Consider the following 12,802-nt stretch of genomic DNA (forward strand, 5'->3'; position numbering starts at 1 on the left):
CTGCCATCAGCATCACCTGGAAGGCTGGTTACAGCGCAGACCGCTGGGCCCCACCCCCAGAGCTTCCCATCCAGCAGATCTGAGGTGGGCTTGGGGAACTCGTATTTCTAACAAGTTCCCAGATACTATTGCTGTCCAGCGGGCGTACTTGAAGATCCACCTGCTACACTGTTCTCCTTTTTTTTCTCAACAGGCCAGGCAAGATTTTGCCTAGGAGTCTCTGCATTGCTCTTCCCTATGCCCCGAGTGTCTCTGCATCACTCAAGGTTCATTTTATGTCATCTCTGTTTAAATGGCATCTTTTGAGAGGCCTTCCCTGAGCACTCCTAACATAGCATCCCATCTCTTCACTCTTCATAGCAGGCGTCGTTTCTTGTCTCTCTGATCGGCCTAGAGGGCCAGCTTTACACACTCGCAGACCTGGTATCCCCGGTATGGAAACCTCGCTGAGGAGGTGCTCACTTCACCCGAGTGGACCCTATACTGAGGAAGGAGGCCTGGGACACGAGATAGGCAAATTCATTTCTTCTGGCCTCAGTGTCACCATTTGTACAGGATTTTGGGTTGGTTATGCTTAGCCTTCCCACCTCCCTGGGCAGAGGCTCGGCTCAGAGGAGAATCATGTGAACAAGCGTGTGAAGCCGAGCAATCAGCGGATAGCGAGCGCGATTGTGCTGTGCTTTCGGGCGCCCCTTTCCTGCACAGACAACACCCCACCTCCCATTTCCTAGCTTCCCGCCCGGTGACCCTCAGAACCCACTGCAGGCGCCCCCGCCCCGGTCCCGCCCCGCCGGCCCGCGCCGCCCCAGCAGCTGCAGGAGGCGGAGGAAGAGGAGGCGCCGAGGGAGGGGTCCCCGGCCGCCGCGGGAGGCCGCACCGCCGTCCCGTCACGGCGTCGGCGCCGGCGGGGCCGAACCCGGAAGTGGCCGAGCCCGCGCGCCCGCCCGTCCCACCGCCGCCGCCGCCGCCGCCCCGCACTCGGGCGAGCGCGGGAGCCGCGCAGTCAGACGGAGCGCGCCCGGCCGAGCGGGCCATGGCCGCGGGGGCCGCCGCCGCAGGTGGTGGCGCCCGGTGAGGCGAGCGGCTCCCCGCCCGGGGCGGATGGAACGCGGCTCGGCGGGCGGGCAGTGCCGGCGTCCGCGGCTGGAATGGTGCTGGCGGCGGCGGTCGGTGCCTGCGTTCTGAAGCCCGAGAGGAGCCACAATGGAGACGCCGCCGCTGCCTCCCGCGTGAGTGAGCGGGCGGGCGGGCGGGCTGTGCCGCTGCGGCGAGGGCGCCGCTGCGGCGCGTGTCGCCGATCGCGGGCGCTGCTCGGGGACGGCCGCCGGGTGCTCGCCGGCGTGGGAGCGCCGGGAGCCGCCGGGGAGCCGACGCCGGGGGCGGCGGGCGGTGGGAGCTGGCGGGGCGTGACGAGGCGCGGTTCCCGCAGTCCCGAGGCGGACGCGGACGGAAACTCAGCCTGGCCAGGCGGAGACTTAAAACGCTGCCCAGGGTTTCCTGGGAAGGGTCTCCCCGGTCCCTAGTGAAGGGGAGGTTCGGGGTTGGGGCTGTGTTTGGGGACTCTGCCCCTCGTGGGTACCTCCCTGAGATGCCCACCGTGGGTACCTCCCTGAGATGCCCACCGTGGGTACCTCCCTGAGATGCCCACCGTGGGTACCTCCCTGAGATGCCCACCGTGGGTACCTCCCTGAGATGCCCACCGTGGGTACCTCCCTGAGATGCACGGGCTGCCGGTGCCCAGCTGGCCGACCCCTTCCTCGGGCATGGAGGTGTGAGGATGCTCGCGAGCCCGCTGGCCAAAGGGTGCTGGGAAGTACCCTACGCCCGGCGTCTCAATGGATTGATCTTCGGTGGCTTGCTTCTCCGAATTTCTAGTAAAATTAATTGAGGGAGCATTGACAGCGCGGAGTGAGCCGTTGGGCTGTTTCAGGGCATGTGACCTCGCTTACCTGGCACTGCAGAACACTGTATCCAGAAATCAGAGCATCCTCTGTCTCCTTGGTACCCTGGACACCTCCCTGGTGTAGCGACCTGCCAGGCACAGGTGTCTTTTTTTTTTTTCTTCTTCTTGGTACCCAGATTCATTCAAGATCACCTACAACAGAATTACTTCTTAGGAATAATCACAGCTGAACAATGATATGGAAGATGTTACATTGTTGAGTACACGATTTTTAAAGAACATTTTTGGTAAAAAGTGAACTATAAATCTCCGAGTTCTGACATTTTCACATTTGATGTGCCTTCCTTTGTTGAACCTTTCTGAAGGAACCAGAGCCCCTTGAATCTGACTTTTCAAACCGCAGACACACCTCGTTCTGAAGAACGGCTTACCTTTTCATGAGAGTTTATTCATGGAGTCTTACCGTGTTTTTTTTTTACCTCGATTTTTGCCAGCTTCATTCCATGGCAGTTGTGCCTCATCCGCCTCTTGTGATTATTTGGTAGCATTCCGGACAAAATATGGATATTAATTAGGCTTCTGCTTAATAATTTTTTTTGATGCTGAACCCTTTTAGGAAATCTAATAGGATTCTGGAATTACAATTTTTAAAAGTGCCTTGTGGATTTTAGCTTGAGTGGAACAGGTCGTGGGGATCTAAGGAGCAGATGATAAGCCTCTTGAATTGACCCTCCTGGGCTGATAGATATGAGGGCTCAGTTGCTTCATGATCACTGTGGCTTTGAGGGCTTTGGGGTCTGGTTTTGTCCCTTAGCAGGTTCAGGAAAGCTCCTGATTCCTAGGAAACATGATGGTGGATTGTTAACATCAGCAGCGTGAGCATAGCACCAGCACAAGTTACGTCCAGGCTTAGAGGCACTGAAGGCAGCAATTGCTACTTGTGTATAGACAACACATAGTATGTACAATAAACCACGTAGATGTTTTCTGTAGCAAAGCTGCCCCCTTTATATTAGTTCTCTACAATCCCTTTTTGCTTTTTGAGCAGAGGGACCTAAAGGAAAGAGAAAGCCCTACCAGTGTGGCTCAGTGTTTATTGACCCACGAACCAGGTGGTCACATACCCAGTGGGGGCATGGAGGAGGCAGCCTGTGGATGAACCTCATCATTGATGTTTCTATCCCTCTCCCATCCTTTCTTTGAAAAGAATGCGTGTGGAAAAGCAGGCTCTGGAGGGAGGGCGTAGAGACATAAACAATGATTTAAATATAAATAATAAAAAATAACCGGGGGTTGGGGGGATACTTTGTAAAGTGTATGATGGTCTAACCACTATGCTGTACATTTGAAACTAATACAAAACAATACTGAATGTAAACTGTAATTTAAAAAAAATGAAATAGATGTTTGCATGCAAATGTTGATAAATGGAATCTAGGAAGGATCAGCTAATCATAGTTTTGGTGTCTTGCACAATTCTTTGGTATTGAGACTCCGTCAGTAGTGCCTTAACAATGATAGGCTGAGAGGTAATGGAAAACCTGGAATGCCCACAGCGATGAAAGCATTGTTAAAACTTCTTTACATCATGGGTGGCCAGAGTTGGTGAGACTTTTGCATTGTTTCTGTTCATTTGATAATACATACAAATAGGTTTTATTTTCTCTTGGTCTAACTAGGATTAATTCCCATTCCAGAGTCCCTAAGAGTGTTGTTTACCTTTCTGTAAATCAGAAATAGTCTTCCTTCCCGCCCCTTGGCCTGTTTGCTTCCACTCCCACTAACTTGTTTTTTCCTTCTGTTCTGAATCATGGGCGCTGGATTTGAGAAATGCAGGCAGTGTCTTTGGGAGGCAGTTTCGTTGGGCCTCACTGGGCTAGAGCTAGACTAGGACAGAGGCCGGTGAAAGTTATTGGGAGGGCTCAGCCTTTCATAAGGTTAGATTGGTAGCCTGGGTTTTAAGGCAAAGAAAGATGTTTGACGCGGGCTTCAAGTGCTTTGGATGATGTCGTAGGAACCAGGGACTCAGATCCTCTTGGTGCGAGTGTCTGTCTATTATTTCATTCATTCTGCCAATATTAGAGTGCCCGTCTCTCTGTCTGGCAGTGTGTGGTACTTTTGCTCATACTTCTCTCTTAACAGTCAGTTTTACATTGCTTTCAAATCCCACCTTGCTCTCTTCTTGCCTGTTGGCATATTGTCTTGGAGGAATGGAGGCGACTGTGCCCCAGGTTCTCTTGTTCCTTCACCATGGGCTTGTTGAAATTAGGTTTTGATTTCTTCTCTTTTTTTCCACTCCTCATCCCTTTTGATTTTCATATGGATTGTTATTGGGCTTTAATATCTCTGCTTATTGTGTTTTTGCATCCTTGGGTACACAGAGTATTTAGGTGCTGTTGCGTTTTGAGTTCTGGGTGATAGTATGACCATGGGACATGTGCCTCAGAATCTGAAAGGTGTGCAACTAAGTTAGGTGGAAATTAGTAAAGGCGTTTCAGGCCATCAACTGAGATGTACAAAAGGAAATGTAAAAGGATAAGCCCTGACCTCAGGAATGTTTTATATGTTTTAACTTTCAGAGTTATTTTTGAGAGGATTTTCCTAATGGTTAAGGGAAGACTAGGTAGTGGGTATAGGACACAGTTCATCCTTTGACCTCCCCTCACTGAACAGTTTTCTTGGCCTTTGTTTTCCTGCTGGCTCTTCTTTCACAAGCTGACTTTCTCTCTACAGACCTTGTTTTTTTGCTTTTCCTTTTCAAAACTAAGCAAACAAGCTTCAGATGCAACCATACCTTTTTTCAGTCGATTCCACATCACTGGACACTCTTGAACTTTGGAGGTGTTCAAGCATAGGCTGGCAAACATCTTGTTGACTGAGTTCTAAGGGATTTAAGCACTAGATTGTAAAATTGAAGTCCAACATAGAATTGCTGAGTTTTTTGTTTTTGTTTTGCCAAGCAAAGAAATTATTGATAAACTAATGATCAACTACCATCTTTTTGTAAAAGAAAGGACATTTTAGTACCCCTTCCCAATTCAAAGAAGGACATCATCTCAGAATAAAGGATAGTTCTTAAGTGGAATAAATTTAGTTTTATGAAAACTTACTACATTGCCCTCATTTTATCACAGACCAGTTAAAAGTTCATTGAAGTCTGACATTTGCGGTCCACTGGACCAGATTACCTTTTAATGCTCTTTCTAATTCTAAGATTCAATTCCTGTGAATTTGGAACTTTGCCATTGGTTATCCCAATATCCATTTGTTTGTCTTTTATAGCCCTCTGGCTATTAAGAGTTTAACTAGTTTTTTGTCTAACTAGTCCTAAGTAAATTGGGCATCTCTCAGATTATAGGTGAACCTCTTCAATGATAGACAAAAATCTTTAAAATACTTACGTAATGTTGAAAGAAGACAAGTGAATCCTTGTGTATTGAAGGAAGTGTAATATATAAAGAAAATTTCTAACTACATTTGGGAACTTGAAAAGTGGGTTCTGGAATAGTAGCATTTATGTAGCAGTCTTAAAATTTTCTGACGCTGGAAAATCACTGCTCCACCTCCCATCAGAAACCCCCAAAACCTCTTGTTTCTGGTTAATATTTTCTAGTGCGCTTAGTTGGCATTTAATAAATATTAATAACTATGCTTTTGTGAAGGTGACTCTAAATGTACTCATCTGTGATTGTTATGGAACTGCACCAGGAGTGTTTATGAAAACAATTCAACTTCTTTCTTTCTTAAGATCAAGGTGATATGAAGAATTGAAAATTGCCTTTCAGAATGCTTTTTGATAGAATTCTTCCAAATTCTAAATGTATCTACTGTTCGAAATGAGAGAGTTCAGGCTTTGTTCAGATTTATTGGGTACCTACTATGACCCGGCTTTGGGAAAAACTCAGAAAACAAAACAAAGTCCTTTTCCTCGTGGTTGAAACTGATAGGGAACAAATATATAACACAATTACTGTAGTGGGTGGGTTAATATACTTTGTCTTATGTACTTTTTCATTTCAGACTCTTGGCATTTGCTAATGTATTTTTTGGACCAGTTCTTTTCACTGATTCTGCCTTGAAAAACAAGCCCTTGCTTTCCATGGCATTACCTTTTCTTGGGTTCTCCTCTAGTTTTTAGGTTGCTAAATGTGACTTACTTTATTTTATCACTTTATTTCATTTAATCTTATCAACAACCTACCTTGTAGTGTAGGTCCTATAATTTTTAAAATTGTTTTTCGCAAATTTATTTATTTAAAACTAGAGGCCCGGTGCACGAAATTCATGCATGGGTAGGGTCCCTAGGCCTGGCCAGTGATCAGGGCTGATCTGTGGGGCGACTGGTGGGGCAACCGGGGGGCCCCCGCTGGCCCCGCCTTGACCGGCCTGGCGCCTCCTGCTCGCTGGCCCTGCCCCACACTACCGCTGCTGGTTGCCACCCTCTGTGGGGCAATCACTGTCATCTCCCCCCCACCCCCCGCTGGCATCTGCCTTGGCTGGCCTGGAGGCTGGGGGCAGCTCCTGCTTTGAGTGTCTGCCCCCTCGTGGTCAGTGCACATCATAGCAACCAGTTCCACCCGTCGTTCCGCTGTTTGGTCGATTTGCATATTAGGCTTTTATTATATAGGATATATTTTTATTGCTTTTTAGAGAGAGGAAGGGAGAAGGATAGAGAGAGAGAAATATCGATGAGAGAGAGAAATATATCAATCGGCTGCCTTCTGCACACCCCACACTGGGGATTGAGCCTGCAACCCAGGCATGTGCCCTGACCGAAAATTGAACCAGCGACCTCTTGGTTCCAAATGCTGAGCCACACCGGCTGGGCAGGTCTCTTATAATTACCTTTTTTTCAGAGGTTAAATTACTTTCCCAAGCTTATCATAGAGGAGAAACTGGGTCTCTAATCTCTCTTTGTGGATCACTTTTTTTGTCTTCGGTGGCTTCTCTTCTGTCACTGTTCATTGGCAGTAGCTGTTCCTCACAGATGCAGGCCTTGGCCACTTCTTTTCAATCAACTATTAATTGCTAAGTTGTGGCTCCATCTGTTTCTTAAGACTGGGCTCAAGAGCTGTGCTTCAAACTTGAATCTACTCTTAGCTCATATCTCAGATTTAACATTTCTAAAGCTGAGTTCATAATCTTTGTTCTAAAACTGATTTCCCTTTATAACATCTCTACTTATTCAGTGGAATAATCAATCTACCCACATCCTTGGAGTGGTCTTTGATTTCTGTCTTTCGTCACCCTCCACATCTTATCGGCTTCCAGGAACTGTAGAGCCTTGGTTTCAAGTGTCCATTCTGACTGCTACTATTTTAATGAACAGATTTCATCACTTGATACCGGATTTTTCTCCTACTGAGCTCTGTTTTCTCTCCTCACCTTTTAGTCCATCTACTATTTGACACCCCCCTCCCCCCAATATCTTAGAGTGATGTCAAAACTAGCTATCTCAGTCAGGTAGTCACAACCCTTCATCATTTGGGCTATATCTTATGTGTTCAGATATCTTATGTGTGTGCCTTATCACAAGCCAGGAGTTGCCAGACTTTTTCCTGCCCCCAGTTAAAATAACTGAGTTGGAGCCCCATTTCCTTCAAAAAGTCTTGCTTATTTCCTTCAACTCATTCCAGCTCTCTTTGCATTCCAATGGTATTTATAATTAGTAGCCTGTAATCTTGCACCTGTATGGTTGTGCCCTTCCTCGATGGTTTCAGATGTGCCTCCCCGATTAGATGGTAACTGGAGAAGGCTGCTGTGTTCAGCCTCCTTTATATCCCTTCCCCTGCTTAGTACAGGGCACGCAGTAGGCATCTAGTCAGGGCTTACCACCTTGATTTACTAACAGTGGTGGTCATCTGGAGTATTATTAATAATTTTAATTGACTATTGCAATTAAAGATGAGGAAGACCCATAAAATCCGTAAAAATATCTCTCCATATTCAGTTTAGCTCCCTACTTTAACATTTTTCTTCTGAACTCTGTTTACATTCGGTAGTGTTTAGTACTTGGATAGTTCCCTGAGGCAAGTGGGGGAGGTGTTATTACCTTTGACTTTCATGTTATGGCTTATATTAGACATATTTGTGGAATAACAAAACCCTTTTTATAATTAAACAGTCTGAAGCCCAGAGAGGCTGAGTAATTAATTCAAGGTCAGTTGGTTAGTATTTGGCTTAGGCAGGAGTACAATCCGGGTCATCCAGCTGATTCTGGCCCTCTTCTAGTGCCTTTGCATTCAAGCGCTGGAAAATGTAGCCCATTCAACTGAATTGCCAAGTCATATTGCTGCCCTCTCTTACCAGCCAAGTGATGGCAATACTAGGAAAAGTGGCAAAACAATATCAGAAATATGAGTGATAAAAGACATGAAAATGTTTGAAATGGCTCATCAACCTCCTCCTCTTGTAGAACCTCATAAATATCCCACTCTGACAGTGCTTTGTTAATTGTTTATAACATATTCTTTAAAATAAGAATGATCTTGCATAAGATATGTTTTTACCCTGGTCCCTTTCCTGGTAACAGGCACTGTCAGGGACAAAAAGTGCCTGATTGTGCTCTGTTTGTCATGTAGGTGGGAGGGAAAGAAGGAGAGAGAGCCGAATTGAACTGAAGCAGAGCTTTATACAGCTCTATTGTTCTATCTGAGAGCAATTATGCTCCAGCTTCCATCAACCTCTCCACCTCAGACATCCCAACCACCTCCTCCTGCCAAAGCTTCCCCACAGCTTACCAGAAAGCCACACAGCCAAGTCCTGGGAGCTGAAGAGGGGTGGCATGTAATACCTCCCTCTGTCCACCAATAGGTTCAGTACTCTACCTTAAGGGCTAATCCATTTTATTTACTTTAAAAATATTTTTATTGACTTCAGAGAGGAAGGGAGAGGGATAGAGAGATAGAAACATAAATGATGACAGAGAATCATTAATTGGCTGCCTCTTGCACACCCCCTAATGGGGATCGAGCTCACTACCTGGACATGTGCCCTTGACCAGGATCGAACCTGGGACCCTTCAGTCTGCAGGCCAAGGCTCTATCCACTGAGCCAAACTGCCTAGGCCAAGGGCTAATCCATTTTAGTAACATTGGACATTTCCAGTTTTTCTAGATGTTTCTTTTCCAGTTCTGGGAAATCAGAAAGGTAACTTTTAGCGATATATATATTATACTGAACTGTTCAGTGGCATTATTTTGATGTTGTCTGTAAGATGTTCTGTGTCTGGATAGGAAGTTTTGCTAATCTCACAAGATGCTTCATATACAATTCTAAAACTATATATATTGAAGGTATAGTTCAAGTTCTTACATGTCTAGGGTAGATATTCACTTAAAAAATATATTTTTATTGATTTCAGAGAGGAAAGGGGAGGGAGCCAGCTATAGAAACATCAATGATGAGAGAGAATCATTGATCGGCTGCCTCCTGCACACCCCCACTGGGGATTGAGCTCACATCCTGGCATGTGTCCTTGACCAGAATTGAACCCGGGACCCTTCAGTCCGCAGGCTGATGCTCTATCCACGGAGCCAAACTGGCCAGGGCCAGACATTAACATTTTAAGCTATATTTATTTGTGTAATAGCACCATATGTTTATAGGTCACAGTTAGTCTACTGGTTCTGGACCTAATAAAAGTTTAAATTCTAAACGCTTGTAGGAAATTTGCAAAGCACATCTCTTTGCCTTTAGTTAATTGCAAAAACTGAAACCACAACTCTACCTCACGGAGGGTTTTGCAAGAGAGAAAGCCCTCTACTTTTACAACCTGTAAAAGTTTATAATAGTGTGGTGGTTGTTTGGGTGAGATGAAGGATGTGAGACTGTGTTGTTGGAAAACTGTAGTGACATGACACATATTAGTTGAAATATTAGTTATAGTTCTGATATCCTGGACTTGTGTATGGAAGCAATGTTAGTACTATAACCAGCATCAGAATGCAAGTTTAGCCAGGAAGACAGCAAAGAAAACCAAAGCGATATTATAAAGTAATGGAGAAACTTCAGAGCCATACAGCATGGGTGCTGACTTTGAAAACAACAGCTGCTGACGTGAACTGGGCAGAAATTTGTGAGTAATGGTGGGTGACTCATTGCAGGCAGGGGAGTCTTGCAGCTTTTGAGGTGAACAGGCAAAAGGGAGAGCAGAGATGGTGGTCACCCAGGGGCTAAGTATTTGTGTTCTGAATGTGAAAATGTCTAGTCCCCCGTTAAATTTTGCAGCTGCATCATTCACATGAATTATAGCATTGTTTCTGCCAGAAAGCGTAAAAAACATAACCAACCCATATTTTCTAGTGTTTGTTCTCAATCTGAGATGATTGTCCTGGAGTGGGAGTTAAGTAGGTGGTGGGGCACATTACATCACTTAAAAAAAAATTATGCATAGCCTCCATTCACCCCTACTCCTGGAGATGCTGTCATTCTTAGTCCTATAAAAAGGGCTTGCCTGAATCTTCATGCGAAGCGGGATGGTTAAGTGTAGTTTGAAAAAATTGCTAGGGTCATTGTGATCCTTCTGTCCCCCTCCACTGGACATCACTGTGCTCAAGTAAATGATGCACATGTTAAAGAAATTGGACCTAATTTTTAAAGTGCCCTCAAAATTTTTGCCGTAGGTTTAAACCTTTGCCTCATTGTGGAGTCTGGACTCTTCGAAGGGGACAGCCCAGCCTCTATTTGCTTCTTCTTGGAGAATTCAGTTGTTGTCAGTAATGTGTTCTCAGCCAGAGTTAGAAAGTTAGCTGGTCTGAGAAGCCACCTTTGCCCACAGCTGGGAATGTGCAGAAGAATCAGTCATTGAAAGAAGGCTTTAGGATTATCTATTACAAAACATAGCAGTGTGCTAGAAACCAAACTCTTGGAAGGCTCAACTATTTTAGAGTATGTTTTGTAACAATAGACCATTGGATAATTTTAAGGCTGATTTTGGAATTAGAGTTAGGGAAAGACTTAAAAGCAAAAAACCTTGGAAAAGTATCTCCTCCAGATATTTTAAAGAAGACAGTTCTCAGAATGAAGAGCAAAAGAAGCAGGGACAAGATATAATTCTGCACTTACAATGGTATAACTTAAAGGGTTACCTTCCACTTAGCTGCTTCCTAGTATGTGTTCATTTCCCATATCTGTAGTTTTAGACATGAAGTGTAATGTTCTGTTACTCATTTCTGTTTCTGAATGAGAGACCATCTAACACAAAACCACATAGGAAATGGAAAAATATGGAAAGGGCTTTAGTGTTGCAGATGTAGACTTGTGCAGCAGGGTGCTGTTTTTAAGTGGCTGTCAGTACAGAGAACACTAAAAAAAATTTTAATGTTATTTCTTACTTATTTCTTTAAGCATTTGAATAAAGCCTTTTCTTTGTAGAGTTCCTGGAATACATAAAGAAAGTGGGAGCTGAAAATAGCTTTCAGAAAGCACCAATATAGACATTATTGGTTGTGTGGTAGCTGTCTTAAAGTTAATTCTCTAATACTAGAAGTCTTAATTTCTAATTTCTTCAGTAAATATAAGCATTCTTGACTTTTAATGATATTCTTTCTAGGGCAGAGTTGCTTTTCTATTTTGAGCATTTTCTGAAAAACTTTCTATTGTAGTTTGCTGATCCTCAATATTATATTTTCTCTGTGTTGTAAATTCCAAATTATTAAACTAGAAGCTGATGTAAATATTACTAAATTGTTGTATATGTGAACATTCAGGGTTACATGGTCAGACAGTTTGTATAGGTTGCATATATCTACACATTTCTCCTTTTTCCTACTGTTTTCTCTACGAAAGAAAGAAAGGAGGTGGCATTCTGAGAATATGTCTTATACCATAAAGTATTTCCTCAGCCATCTCATCAGATCTAGATGTTCTGCTATCTTTTGACTTCTAGACTTACTAGTTCTTTTTCTTAGGCCAGGTGTAACTCATTCCTCTCTCTCTCTCTCTCTCTCTCTCACACACACACACACACACACACACACACACGCATGCACGCACGCACACATGCACACACGAGGCCACGGGGAGTAGAGTGCACTCCAGTTGTGGGCTCATCCACTAGGTGCAATGCCTTGCATGAAGTCATTTGTAAGGCCCCTTTAAAAACTCTCACATGGTGGGGAAGCAGGACTGATGCTCCCTTCTAGTAGGTAAGCTCTGGAAGAATCAGCTGTCTCAGTGTAGATTCTGGGGGCATGTGGGAATGAGCAAGGATAACATGTGGTTCATGTTGGAGGTTACCTGAATGTTTGAGTGCCTGAGTTTCATGGCTTCCTGTACCGTCTAGGTCAGCAGTCGCCAACCGGTGGTCTGCGGACCACTGGTGGTCCGTGAGGTCCGAAAGGTTGGCGACTGCTGGTCTAGGTCAGTGATTTTCAACTGGTACAAGAATTTTAAAAACATACAATACCTGACTAGTTAGGGGCACTGGCCTCTTTTTCTGCTACATTGTCAAATAAAAAAAATGACAACACCCAACACAACAAAACCATCCCATGTGAATGAATCAAAATTATACCTATTTTTTGTTCAGATTGGCAAAAAAATATATTTTTGGTGTGCAAAAGAATTTTAGTAATCTCTATATATAAAAGCCTAAGTGATCGTTATGACTGAAAGACCAGAACGACCAGTTGACCAGTTGCTATGATGCGCACTGACCACCAGGGGGCAGACGCTCAATGCAGGAGCTTCCCCCTATTGGTAAGTGCGCTCCCACAGCCAACCTCCCGCAGACCCTCCCCTCTGGCCGGCCAGCCCCCCAATAGGCCTCGATTGCTGGCCATGCCAAGGGACCCCACCCATGCACGAATTTGTGCACTGGTCCTCTAGTTAATTTATGTGTGCCATGAGATGGATAAGGTTGAAAATCTCTGATCTAGGTAATCAATGATGTCCACA

At 44.9% G+C, this 12,802-nt stretch overlaps 1 protein-coding gene across 1 annotated transcript in view; it reads left to right on the plus strand.

The window, feature by feature from the left end:
• Positions 1 to 896: 896 nt before the first annotated feature.
• KLHL2 (kelch like family member 2) overlaps positions 897 to 12,802 on the plus strand; it is an 81,600-nt gene continuing 69,694 nt past the window's right edge. Inside the window, exon 1 of the mRNA XM_079772550.1 lies at positions 897 to 1,229. Coding sequence (XP_079628676.1) covers positions 1,204 to 1,229 — 26 coding nt within the window. The 5' untranslated portion in view covers positions 897 to 1,203. The remainder of the gene's footprint in view (positions 1,230 to 12,802) is intronic.

The sequence above is a fragment of the Cnephaeus nilssonii genome, assembly GCF_951640355.1.
Source record: "Cnephaeus nilssonii genome assembly, chromosome: 5".
In the NCBI taxonomy this organism is placed as follows: domain Eukaryota; kingdom Metazoa; phylum Chordata; class Mammalia; order Chiroptera; family Vespertilionidae; genus Cnephaeus; species Cnephaeus nilssonii.